General features: G+C 42.6%; 2 protein-coding genes across 2 annotated transcripts; both read right to left on the reverse strand.

Annotated features, from left to right (window-relative positions):
* Window positions 1–2,427: 2,427 nt before the first annotated feature.
* Window positions 2,428–3,545, reverse strand: LOC110779785 (uncharacterized). The gene is made up of 2 exons (XM_056841991.1): window positions 2,645–3,545; window positions 2,428–2,546 (listed from the first exon to the last, which is right to left on the reverse strand). The coding sequence occupies exons 1-2, from the start codon at window positions 3,543–3,545 to the stop codon at window positions 2,509–2,511; spliced, it is 939 nt and encodes a 312-aa protein (XP_056697969.1). The 3' UTR covers window positions 2,428–2,508.
* A 60-nt stretch (window positions 3,546–3,605) lies between these two features.
* On the reverse strand, window positions 3,606–4,703 carry LOC110775772 (uncharacterized). Its single transcript, XM_021980373.2, has one exon. It carries the CDS (start codon window positions 4,701–4,703, stop codon window positions 3,606–3,608), a length of 1,098 nt encoding a protein of 365 aa, XP_021836065.2.
* Window positions 4,704–14,359: the final 9,656 nt, after the last annotated feature.

Below are 14,359 nucleotides of genomic sequence, written 5' to 3' on the forward strand. Positions count from 1 at the left end.
CACTGCTAACCAACCACCAGGACGTTACTACATGGCAACTACACAATAGTTGATAGTCAATGCAACTATCAAAAATTTAGCATGTAGGAAAATGCAAGATGTCATAAGCAAAAAGTACATTCCCCCCATTTGATTCCATTCATTAAGTAATCCCACTGTCCCAAGAGATTTTTTATTTTTCTATATTAGTTTATCCCATTTTATTGTCCACTTTAGCTCATAAATGAATATTAAGAATCCATTCTCAATGAATTAATTGATTAATTGATTTTATAATAGTTTGTCCAAATATAGAAAACAGAAGTGCATGCATCCAGATAGATTTTATAAACTTTGTCATCCATGGCTCTTAATTTCCAGATTTAGAGAGCAACTGTAAATACAGAGATATGGCATAATTGACCTTAAAGTGACTCAAAATCTGTCTAGATTAGTATGTCTGCAGGCTTACGATATCAAACATGAGAGTAATAACAATACTTATATACATTGTCTTTTTTTCTTAGGTTGTTGAGTGGTAGAGTCTAGTTGCGATAATGATGATTGAGTGTCTAGATTGATTGTTCTTTCTCCTGCAAAATCAGAAATCGATATCAGAAGCTCCACAGAATGTGGTTAGTTTACAGATTCTAATAACAATGCTAGAAACCAATCATATATACTCACCTTCGGGCAAATTTCTTGAGCTAGAAGCCATCAAATCAACTCCTGAAAACAACGGAACAAGACCTATAAATTAGAAATTTATGTAATATTAAGGTCAAAACCAGATGCAAACAACTAAACCCGAAAGTAAAGGAGGGGCAGATATTAAGGTCAAAACCAGATGCAAACAGATTGAAATTAGGAACAAGACTTATAAATTAGGAATTTATGTAATGGACAAACAATAAGAAATATTAAGTTCCATTAAAGATTAACCAATTCAAATTAAGTCCTGAATACATATAACTAGTAGCATAAATGAGAAACAAAAAATCTCCTTAGCAGCAAGTCGATGAGTTATTCACTGTCCAAGTCATACAAGCCCCCAGGGATTTCTTCTTCTTCTTCATCGTCTAGCTCACTTTGCTAATCTTGCTCACTATCTTCTTCTTCTTCTTCCTCTTCATTCACAACCTCATTTCCCAACTCAAAATCACTTGCATTCACCAACTCTGGAGGAACATCATTTCTTGGTAAGAGAACATCATCATCATCATCATCTCCACCATCTCCATCACCTTCCACTGAATTTGGTACTTCAAAGTCCAATCCAACGTCGTCATGATCATCATCAGAGCCATCTACCTCAACAATAGGGAAATTGTAGAAATTACAAGGGACAGTCTTAATAACAATTCTCCAATCTGGCTCATTATGTGCCCTAACATTATAAACTTTCCCTACTTGAGATGCCATAGCAAATGGCTCATTGGTCCCTAAGAACTTTTTGAAATTGAGACTTACGCCGCCAAACTTATCTCTTTTTATCCCTCGCCGATAAACATCAAACCAAACACATCTAAATAACACCACAATAGGTTCTATATCCCCACTATTTGGTGCATCATATTCAAGTTCTATGACTTCTTTCAAAACCCCGAAGAAGTCATTTTCTCCACTCTCTGCATCTCCTTTAACAATTATTCCACTATTTTGCGTCTTTCGCCTTCTTTGACGCTTCTTAGTGTGAAAGCGATACCCATTTACATAGTATCCTTGATAGCTTTTCACACTCTTACTCGGGCCTCGTGACAATGATAGTAACTCAGTTGTTACTCTTGGATCCCCCTCCGTGTAAAGCTTCCAAATCTATGAAAATGAATTTCTTAAGTAGCTTAAATCATAATATATAAAGTGGAAATTAATTAACTACACTCGGTTCACTTACCTGAGATCGAAACCAATCAACTAGACTTGGCTTTGGCCCATGTATAGTGGTGTACTCTCTGTACAACATACAAGTGTTAGTGCACTTCTTGACACTTGTAATAAAATAGTTATAGAAAAGATGATAGCTTACCCTATAAATGGTTGTACTTCTTGACAATTCATCAGAACATACAATTGAGCTTGCTTCCAATCCAAAAAGCTCAATTGCTTAAATGTTCTTTTGCCTAATGGATTCCCCTTCTTTTGGAAAACTGATAACTTAAACAGCAGAGATTCTTGCCTATCCATGTTATTTCTACTCGTGCGATTGAACTTGGTCTCAATCCCATTTAGATATCTAGATATAAAGGAAAGACATTCTTCCATTATGCGCGCATTAGCTATCGAGCCTTCTGGTTGTGCTTTGTTACTCACAGTAGGTTTCATTGTGTGCATTTCCCTACAAGCGGTAACCATTACACAACAGGTTGCAATAAAAAAATAACTTCACATATTAATATAAAAGGAATAACTTGTTACCTTTCAAACCGATATTGCCAACGATGTTGCACTGGGCCAGCTATCTTGGCCTCATTGGCCAAGTGGATTGGAAGGTGGACCATAATATCAAAGAAAGCCGGAACAAATACCTTTTCAAGCTTGCAAAGAGTAATTGCAATACTCTTTTCCATCTTCTCCAACACATCAATTTTTAGAGTTTTAGAACACAATTGCTTAAAAAATAAGCTAAGCTCAACCAAAGGTTCTAGCACCTCCTTAGGTAAGATACCTTGAAATGCCGGTTTAAGCAAATCTTGCAAGAACACATGACAATCATGACTTTTCATGTTTGAGATTTTTCCATCTTCCATACTTGCACATCGAGCTATGTTAGAAGAGTAACCATCTGGCACTTTAACCTTGGACAAGAACTCCAATACTTTACGCCTCTCTATACATGTCAACTGATATGGTGCTCTAGGGATGGCATATTTATCACCTATCTTAATAGGAATTAAATTATGATGCACATTCATCTCCTTCAAATCCTTTCGAGCTTTCAAGGTGTCTTTTGTCTTATTAGGAATATCAAGTATTGTTCCTAATATACTGTCACAAATGTTCTTTTCAATATGCATGACATCTAAGTTGTGTCTTATCAAAAGCTTACTCCAATAAGGAAGTCTAAAGAAGATGCTCAACTTCTTCCATTGGTCAAACAAGTATCGATCGGTTCTCTTTCGCTTCTTCCCAAAAATCACATTGGGGACACCATCAAATGCCTCTAATATCTCATCCCCTGACAAAGGAATAGGAGGTGGTCGTCTCTCCTTTTCCCCATCAAAAGATTTCTTGTCATTTCTCCACCTATGATCGGGTTCCAAGAACATACGAGTACCTTTAAAGCATTCTTTCGATCCATGCTTTAACCGCTTGTGCCAAGTATGCTTATGACATGTTGGGAAAGCAAGTTTACCACAAGTACTCCAACCAGACAGATTCCCGTAAGCAGGAAAATCACTCATTGTCCACAATAGCGCGGCCTTCATATTAAAATTTTGGCGACTATGTGAATCATAAGTTTTCACCCCAACTTCCCATAACTCTTGAAGTTCATCGATCAACGGCTCCAAGAACACATCTATATCATTTCCGGGGGACTTTGGACCAGGAATTAGGAGTGATAGCATGATGTAAGGACTTGTCATACACATCCATGGTGGGAGATTATATGGCACTAAAAAGACTGGCTATATACTGTACTTAGTGCCTAAATGTGCACCAGGATTGAAACCATCAGTTGAAAGACCTAATCTCACATTACGTGGATCTGCTGCAAAATCAGGAAATGAATCATCGAGCTTCTCCCATGCCTTTGAATCATATGGATGCCTTAATACGTCCTTATCCATTCGCTTCCTATCCTTATTCCATCTCATGTGCTTAGCAATTTTTGAAGACATAAAAAGCCTTTGAAGCCTAGGAACTAAAGGAAAATGACGAAGAACTAGACGAGGTATTCTAGGAATCCGTTGTGAGGTCCCTTGAGATTCCGAAAATGTGACACTATCATCAAATTCACCACTACCTTCTTTCCATCTGGACTCCTCACAAGTAGGGCATGAATCGGCATTTTCATACTCCTTTCTATAATGAATGCAATGATTTACACAAGCATGGATCTTCACATAATTCAACCCAAGATCTTTTGTGTACTTCTGGGCTTCACGGGAGCTCTTTGGAAATTTAGGATCATAATTGAAGGCCTTATGTAACGCACTAAGCAGCAAAGTAAAGGACTTATCATGCCAATGTCCACTAACCTTGAGATGTAAGAGAGTTACGATGAACTCCAACCTTGAAAAGGTTTTACAACCCCGGAATAATTCTTCTTCTGCATCTTTCATTAACCTATAAAACTTATCAGGAATTTCGGGATGGTCTTTATCCTCTTCATCTCTATCATTCAAATTCTCGGGCACTACATTTGTGGCATCATGCACCAAAGCAGCCATCTCCTCGGATACGAGAGGATCTTCATCATCAAACAAATCACCTTCCTCCTCGGACATTTCCATGTTTCCCATGTCAAGTTGTTCTTCTCCATGGAATATCCACGGATTATAGTCAGGCTCCATTCCTACTCGCAAAAGATGAGCCCGCATTGTCTCTCGATTATGGTCGATGTAATTTCGACACTTCAAACAAGGACACCATTTCTTAGCCCCGGTATTAGGGATTGTGTCTTTGAAAGAAAAATCGAGAAATTTTTTAACACCATTTCGATAAGTTGGTTGTAGCCGATTGCTCAACCCTTGTATATGCATCCAACTCCTATCATTATCCATGCCATCTAATCACAAGAACATATACTGTACTAGTCATTCAAAGAATATGAAACTACTGCAAGCTTGATCATAAAATAACAGCTGTATAAATTTAGGCTCAAGGATGTTGAGAGTTGACTTATGTATAAAGATCATATAATCTGTGAAGAATACGTACTGTTGAGATATCAGGAGTAGTGTGGGGTAAAATAAGTAATGCAACACAGTACTTTCATACACAACAGACATATGAGTACCTGAAAGTAGAAACCTAATCTTGACAGAAAAATAATTGATTCTTATTATGTACGTTTTAATCTGATTTATATTCCTGACTATTATTTAATTATTCATATATATAAATGAAATTTAGCAAGTCTTCAATTGTCAGCAATACTGTACACTGCTTCAGCTTAAGTAATCACCAATTCCGTTTCAAGTATTTAGTTTTCTTTTTATTATGGAAATATTCGTCTACTCATACACCTATTTAATCCTGTGGCTATTTACAGACGCACAAATGCAGAAGTTGCAGGATGTTTGTATTCATCTATCTGTTATGTACACAAGATTACTGGAGGTGTGAGGCTAGGCTAAACTATATATTGATGGTTGCGGAATTTCAACTGTTATCATAATTTAGAATGATACAACAAGCTTCATATTAAAACATGATAGAACTATATAATGAAGTATACTTTTTTAGGGATGAGTTAATACAAGGGAGCTTGTTATGTATAAATAAATAAATAGCAATTATTTTGAGGAGAAAAGTGGAATATTGTCCACAAATTTTGACCTTCTCATGCTGCTAGATGTATGTGTAATGGACTAATGGGGCTTCGGGTTTTGATTAGGGCATTTATTAATTGTAATCTATGTATGGTAAACTTGATCTTGAGGTCATCTTAGTAAATGCAGTAATGTCAAATTTTAGTGAAATTTAAGCCCATATTGTCAAGAAATTCTGTTAATTTTTTTGTTAGACATTTGTTGAGCCTATTTTGACAAACAAACGAATTCTTTTTTATGAGAACTAGCTATAGACTGAATAAAAAACAGAAAGAGATAAAGGATTCAGAAAGCTAGTTTAAATTTTGTTTTGATGAACAATACAACCAAACAAATAAACAATTCTGTTAAAATCCAACGAGAACAAATTCAATAACTAATCAAATTGAACATTATTCCCACAAGTCAGACAACCAAATCAATAAAACGCAATCTTCATGATATCAATTACAACATTAACCATATTATAATTTCATCAATTACAACAGTAACCATACAAGATACAACAATGCAAGTAGAAGTGTAGAACACTTGCCACATTCATGGAAAAATCAAAAGAAGTAGATGATACCAGTAAGCAGAAATCGGCCTTCTCTCGAACAAATATCTGCGGAAATTGATCTTCTCTCAAACAAATCTCAGCATAATCGGGCTTTTTTCGAACAAATCCCCGAGGTTACGAACTAAGCATAGACGAAGTTGAGAAATTCAATCAATTAGGAAAATCTAGGAATGAATTCGGGAGAGAATCAGGGAGAGAGAGGGCGACGAAAAAACTGAGAATCGATTGATTTTTTTTCCAGGGAAAACGAATTTGGGATTTTAGGGTTTGTGTTTGGAGTTTCTTGAAGAACTCTGGCAGAAGAGTAGGAGAGTCATAATGGCCGATAACGAATTTGGGATTTTCGAGGTTTATGTTTTATTATTTTCATAAAATCATTTGATCAAAGAGGGCAACTCTTGACGCGCGTCTTCGTATTTTTAACAAAAAGGGCGACCCTACCCTATTCGCCCCTATTGTTAATGTGTACGACAACGATATAATGTCGCCCTAGTTGGTTAATTAAGTAAAGGCGATAATTTAAGCGCCCTCTTTGTTTAAAAAGTGTCGCCCTCCCTTTTCTATGTTTTTGTAGTGAATTCACACCCCCACTCTTCACCCCTTACACATTTCCCACTAACTATGTTTAAAAAATACTCCTTTATCAACTAACACTCATTAAATTAGTAAGTCAATTCAAGTGTTTTAAACTCCGCACCGATTTGATGGGAGTAATATGTGAACCAACTTGAGAAGATAGAATACGAGGATATCGTTCAATCACTGTGACCTAGCTGAGTAGCTGCTACTACAAGTAGACTATCAATTTACGATACAAAGTTTGTGCGTAATCATCACAAAACGTTGTTTTTGCAAATTATTGCTTTAGAAATATTTTTTTAAACAACTACGTAGTACTACGTACCTTGCAGTACTATGATTTTTTACCGTTGCTATCATTACCTAGTGTTTGGGCTTCCAATTGAATATCAATTGGGCCACTAAGTCCAAAGCCCAATGGCTCAAAACAACAACATCAAACCCGCTACACTCCAAAAGGCTATTCAGCCATCAACCAAGGCCCATGGCCCAATAGCAATAAATGACCTATGGGAATTTATTATGCAAACACTATAAATAAGCCGCCAAGGCTCACACCTCAAGGTACGTCCAATTTATTTCCTTAAGACTACTCTCTAGAGAACTTCTCTCTCTAGAATCCGAGCATTATTCTTACTTAGGCATCGGAGGGGCATTCCTCGGAAACACCCCCGAGGCTAGTAACTTTGTCTTTGTGCAGGTGAATTCGGACATTACTATTCAAGCTAGCAAGATCTTCAACACACTCGAAAGGGCCTTCATTCGAAGCCCATTGTTCTATCCACTTCAACATCGGAACAATTTGGCGCCGTCTGTGGGGAAAAACACTTCAAAGCCTTGGAAAACACCCCATTTTTCACTAGAAAAATGGAAATTCCCAACAATGGCAACCGTGACTATGTCCTTGTCCATACGGATTCAGGATCCGGCGAGGGAGAGCAATTGCAATCAGTGGCGAGGTCGAAACCGACAAGGGCTACCGCCGCAACAGCTAGCAGACCTCCACTCCCTTCTCGAGAAGAGCTCGCCGTAGCCATGACTATCATGCAGAATTTCCTCTTCAATGAGAAAGAACAGGCACAGGCGGCAGATCTCCGAGAAGCGAGGAGAATCAGGCGACAACTTCTGCTGAACAGGCCACCGCCTAACGAAGAAACTGCGAGACCAGAACGCACTCTCCCTACGATGTCGGGAACACACTTGACGACAAGATGGAGAGAGAGTACATGGGATACGCAAAAAAGGGCAGAACAGCAGCCAGAATGGTTTGAAACACCGTCTCCAACACCGCAAGCTCTCCAAAGCGGGGTAAGTGACCACACTCGGATCCGAAGCTCGGTACACAGCAGGCTGCGACCTTCGGTCCATGATAGGCTGGGCAGCACCAGTGGGTCCAGTAGGCAACCCGAGGCTAGTGGCCGGTTGAGAAGGAGAAGGAGGAGTGACCGAACTCCCAGTCCCCTACACGCCCCCGAGCAATCCCACAGAGGAAACTCGAAGAGCGAAAATATCAGGGCGAGGCTAGGAAAGAGGATCATGACCCCAGCATCTTCCCCGTTCTCAAATGATATTGTCATGGAGGAGATCCCTAAAGTTAGGCTACCAGCACACTTAACATACAGCGGAATCACGGATCCGAGAGATCACGTCATCTCCTACGAACAACAAATGTTCCTAAGCCCCTACTCCGAGGCCTGTTGGTGCAAATATTTCCCAACCACGCTGACGGGAGTTGCGGGAGAATGGTTCAGGTCGCTGCCGAAGGGATCGATCAAGAGCTGGAAGAAGCTGAAGAAGAGGTTCTGCATACAATTCGTGAGCAACAATCGCCCCGAACGAACGACCGCAGAGCTAACCTCCATACAACAAGAAAGAGATGAAAGTCTTCGGGACTTCATGGCCAGATTCATGAAAGAATCAACTAACATCCCGAACTTGCAGCCAGACGTAGCAATCTTCGCTTTGAAGCACGCACTCCGGGAGGGAAAATTCCGAGATAAATTGTCAATGAAAAACCCCTTCAAACATAGCCGACGTGCTACAAATGGCAGATGCATTCATCAGAACGGAAGAGTTCAACAAGGCAGCAGCAAGGTTGAAAGGCCCCTCGGATATGAGGGACACCAAAATGAATCAGAGTAAGCCCGAGGGCAACTCAAGAAAGGGGAAAGAGAAGGTGGGTGCGAGAGAGGCGAGCCGAAAGAAAGATGGAAAGAAGGGAGAATTCCAACCCAAGTACACCAACTACACTCCACTCACTATACCCCGAAGAGAAATTTTCAGCCTCCACAAGGATGATGAGAAGTGGAAGCTACCAGACAAGCTCAGAACAACCCCCTTCGCAGAAACAAGAACAAGTGGTGCGAATTCCACGATGACTTCGGCCATACCACTGAAGAGTGCAACTCACCGAAGGATAACATCGAGGACCTCATTCGCCGAGGATACCTAAAGCAATACTTGCTTGACCGAAGAACGGAGAGGGAAGAGAAAGAAAAAGCAACGTCTGGAAAGCTACAAGAACAGGCCCAGAGAAGAGTCCATGAGACCGAAGGGCAAAAGAAAAAACCAATTCTCGTGGTGTTCGGAGGACACAGATCCGGCCACGCCAGCAAACAACACTTGAGAGCTCTCTCCCACCGAGTCAACTTCAGCACTGTAGGGGAGAACCAACCCACACCCCCGAACATGACCTTCACTGCTGATGATTGCCTCGGGACCCAGTACTCTGTGGATGTTGTGGTTGTTGAGATCCATTTCGATCACCAACGGGTCGTCGTATTTGTACTTTACCCCGAAGACACATTACCTCTCCGGAAGAGGAAAACGCCGATGAAACGAATGAAGTAAGGTCCCGAAGTAGATTCAGATCTTTGCAAATTCACTGTGAATCTGCTTCGGGACCTTACTTCATTCGTTTCATCGGCGTTTTCCGCTTCCGAAGAGGTAATTTGCTTTCCGTTCTCGCTTTCTTTTATTTCTACCCCGAAGTACTGGTCGATGGAGGGAGCGCCGTCAACATAATCTTCAGAAACTGTTTCGAGCAGCTCATCCTCGAGGAAGGAGAAGAGCCACTGACTAAGGTCAGTTACCCGCTCATTGGCTTCAACGGATCCGCAGAAATTCCCCGAGGAAAGATCACCCTTCCCGTTACCATCGGCCAAGGCCTAGCGGCGAGAAACGTCCGAGAAGAATTCTTGGTGATGGATTGCGACTCGGTATATAATGTCATCATGGGACGAACCATGATTCACAAGATACAGGCAATCCCATCCACATACCACCAGATGATGATGTACGTCTCGGACGCAGGTTTCGCCGAACGGATAAAAGGTGACCAGGAGGTGGCAAGATCAACCTGTCACACTGCCATCCGAAAGCCGAAGCTAGGAGACAGTCCTGAAGATGAGGATGGGAAAGGTTCCTCCCTGAGAGAGGAAAATGACGCAAAAAAGAGAAAGGCTGGGCCGAGCAGTCTGATAAAACCCGCAGAGGTTGATGCTCGACCAGAAACCCTTTCCCCCAAACCAGACAAAGAAATGGAGGACATCCCCCTGGAGGATAACTCAGACAGAAGTGTTCGAATAGGCAGGGGCCTAAGCTTGGGACTCCGAATCGATCTGATCCAGTTGCTGAGAGATCACAAAGATATTTTCGCATGGTCAGCAGCCGATATGCCAGGGATAGACCCGGAGATGATCTGTCACAAGCTGGATGTCAATGCCGAGGCTCGACCAATCAAATAGAAAAAAATGAATTACTCCTCGGAGAAGAACAAGGCCATCGCCGAAGAGGTAAAGAAATTGCAAGAGGCAGGTTTCATTGAGCCGTGCATGTACCCTAAGTGGCTAGCCAACGTGGTTATGGTCAAGAAAGCAAACGGCTAGTGGCGCATGTGCGTTGATTTCACGGATCTGAACCGAGCCTGCCCAAAAGACTGTTATCCCCTCCCGAGGATAGATCAACTAGTGGACTCTACCAGTGGCCATGCATTGCTCAGCTTCATGGACGCCTTTTCAGGGTACCACCAAGTATTCATGCACCCCGACGATAGAGCGAAAACCGCCTTCATCACAAGCGCAGGAGTGTTCAACTACAGAATGATGCCCTTCGGATTGAAAAATGCCGGAGCCACCTACCAAAGGCTAGTTGATCACGTCTTCGTCGATCAAAAAGGAAGAAACATCGAGGTCTATGTGGACGATTCCATAGTAAAAAGCATGAAGGAGGAATACCACATCAAAGACTTGACCGAGACCTTCGCCAACTTGAGGAAATATAAAATGAAGCTGAACCCGAAGAAATGTGTCTTCGGGGTAAAGTCAGGGAAATTCCTCAGATTCATGGTGAGCGAAAGAGGAATTGATGCAAACCCGGACAAGGTCCAGGCAGCATTAGACCTACCCGAGCCAAAGACGAAGAGAGATGTGCAAAGGCTAACAGGCAGGTTAGCCGCACTGTCGAGATTCATATCGAAAGCTTCGGACAAGGGGGCACCCTTTTTCAAAGCTCTCAAACCAAAGACCCTCCCAGGAGGAGAAGCAGAGCCTATCAAAAAGAAAGGCGTCCCGAGGAAGGTGGACCCCGAGCTGACATGGGAACAAGAGCAGAAGGATGCATTCCAGCAGCTCAGGGCTCACCTAGCCCAACTGCCGACGCTAGCCAGGCCGAAGGAAGGGGAAACCTTGAACTTATACGTCGCAGTTAGCCCCGGGACAGTAAGCACAGTACTTCTTCGGGAAGAAGAGAAAAAACAACAGTTAATCTACTTCACCAGCCGAACTCTAACAGATGCCGAGACTCGGTACCCACTCATTGAGAAAGTAGCATACGCAGTGGTGGTAGCTGCCGAAAGATAAGGCCCTATTTCGACTCCCATCAAATAGTGGTGCTAACTGACCAAACACTGGAGGAAGTGCTAGATAAGATAGAGAGGTCGGGAAGATTGGCTGCATGGGTTTTCGAGCTATCTGAGTTCGGCATCAAGTATCAGCCGAGGACCGCCATGAAAGCACAAGCACTCGCTGATTTCTTGGCCGAATGCTCATATCAGGAAATGTTGGATGACACCAAAAGAACATGGGAAGTATACACTGACGGATCTTCCACAGTGAATGGCTCAGGAGCCGGCGTAGTGATGATACCTCCAGTAGGAAAAAGCATTGAATACGCCCTGAAGTTCGATTTTAAAGCAACCAACAATGAGGCCAAGTATGAGGCCGCGATCGCAGGGATAGAGCTATGCTTATCTCTGGAGGCCGAACATGTTTGTCTCAAAACTGATTCCCAGCTCGTAGCCAACCAAATCCGAGGGGAGTATGAGGCCAAATGGCCAAGTATGACAGCTTACCTAGCAAAAATTAAATCCTTAACGTCAAAGTTAAGATCCTTCGAAGACATCCTCATTCCCCGAGGTCAAAACACACAAGCAGATGCATTGTCCAAACTTACAAGCTCAACGCTCATCGACCTAAACAGGTCGGTCCATGTGGAAGTACACCAAGAGAGGAGCATTGACACGCCACCCCCCACAGTCTGTAATCTGCGTCCCGAGCCAAGCTGGATGGACGCAGTCATCGCATACAAGGAGAGGGGAGAACTTCCCGGAGACAAGCTGCAAGCAAGAAAGTTGAAAAGATTTAACCAATGGTTCGTCATTGACGCCAACGGAGAGCTCATGAGAAAGTCATTCTCAGCCCCATTGCTGAAATGTGTTGGTCCAACTGACGCCGATTACATCCTAAGGGAAATCCACCTCGGCATATGTGGAAATCACATCGGAGGTAGGGCATTGGCTCACAAGGCACTAAGGGCCGGATTCTGGTGGCCCACCATGGTTTCCGAGGCAAAAGCGCTGACAAGGAAATGCGAGAAATGCCAAAAGTTCGCACCAGCAATCCACCAGCCAGCTCAGAACCTGCAATCAACACTCTACCCCTTACTATTTGCACAATGGGGCCTGGATATCATTGGTCCATTCCCCTCGGCTGTGAACCAGAAGAAGTGGTTGATTGTAGGAGTCGATTATTTCAGCAAGTGGATCGAAGCCGAAGCAGTCTCATCCATCACTGAGCCACAAGTCCGCAAATTCATCTGGCAAAACATCATCACAAGGTTTGGAATACCGAGGCTAATGGTTTTCGACCATGGAAAACAATTTGACAACACGCCACTGCAGAAGTGGTGCGAGCAGTTTGGTATTCGCCTCGCCTACTCAGCAGTATGCCATCCTCAGAGCAACGGCCAAGCCGAAGCCGCGAACAAGCTCATCCTCAACGCACTCAAGAAGAGAGTCGAGGACGAAAAGAGTAAATGGCTAGAAGAGCTCCCTAGAACACTCTGGTCCCTACGGACCACCGAGAAGGAAGCCACGGGGCAGACGCCTTTCCACTTGGTATACGGTTCCGAAGCTGTCATCCCTGTAGAAATCGGAGCAGAAAGCTTGAGGGTCCAGGCATACAACAAGTATGATGGAACCCATGGACAAAGCAACGATCAACTTCTGTCCGAGGCCCTAGATCTACTAGATGAAGCTCGGGACGAAGCCAGAACTCTAAACGCAGCCTACCAACAGAGGGTTAGCAAACACTACAACCGAAGAGTCAATGCCAGGCCTCTAAAGGTCGGCGACCTAGTGCTCAGAAACGCTGCTGCAGTTCAAAAGGGAAGGATCCATGGGAAGCTCTCGGCAACATGGGAAGGGCCATACATCATCCACTCTGTAAAGAGGACTGGCACCTTTATGCTTAAACAGTTAGATGGAACAATCTTGAAGAACCATTGGAATGCCGATGTTCTCAAGAAATATTTTGTACGACCTCACCCCCCTTGTAACCCAAGTAAGTTGTTTAATGAGAAGAGGAAAGCCACTGGCACCATGTGTTTCATTAAACATATCTCTGTGTCTTTTGTTCTATCACCATTTTTTTTATATATATACATGCATGCAACTTCGGATCTGATCAATCCGAAGCTAAAAACAACCCGAGGCAGCTATTCCTTGGGGACTAAACCCAAGAAATAGCTGACTCAACCCAACCCGCAAGGTATCGTCCAGAATCCCCGGATTCGCGATACCCAGGGAAATTCCGTTCGCAACAAAGTCTCTCGATTAGTTATAAAAAGTTCGACTTAGATCCACGGATCCCCGAAGCTCATAACTAAGAGTCAGACTTGCGACTTCTTGCCCAGGTTTCCGAACCAGAAAAAGTCGGAAGAGCGGAAACAGACGTTAAAGAGCTCAAAAGTAGCCTCTTAATAGATCCACGGATCTGAAGAGCTCAGAAGCAGACTCTGAACATGTCTACAGACGTTAAAGAGCTCAAAAGTAGCCTCTTAATAGATCCACGGATCTGAAGAGCTCAGAAGAAGACTCTAAACATGTCTAAACGCTAAGGAGCTCAAAAGTAGCCTCTTAACAGATCCATGGATCTGAAGAGCTCAGAAGCATACTCTAAATAGATCTAGACTGTAAAAAGTCCAAAAGCTACCGAGTTCCTCAGCAGAGCCTAAGCAAAGCTCATAAGGACTCAAAACGAGTGTCTTAGAAAATCCATGGATTTGGAGAACTCACAAACGAAGAAGTGCCTTAGCAAATCTACGGATTCAAAGGCAAAAGAACTAGATACTTCGAAAGCATAGAAGGCCAAAACATAAAGCAAAGCCATTTTTCATTCAATATTTGGGGGAACAAGTACAATCACACCAACTAAAGCTCGGCACAGCCCTAGGAATCCTCAAAAAT

The sequence above is a fragment of the Spinacia oleracea genome, chromosome 4 (assembly GCF_020520425.1).
Source record: "Spinacia oleracea cultivar Varoflay chromosome 4, BTI_SOV_V1, whole genome shotgun sequence".
NCBI lineage: Eukaryota > Viridiplantae > Streptophyta > Magnoliopsida > Caryophyllales > Amaranthaceae > Spinacia > Spinacia oleracea.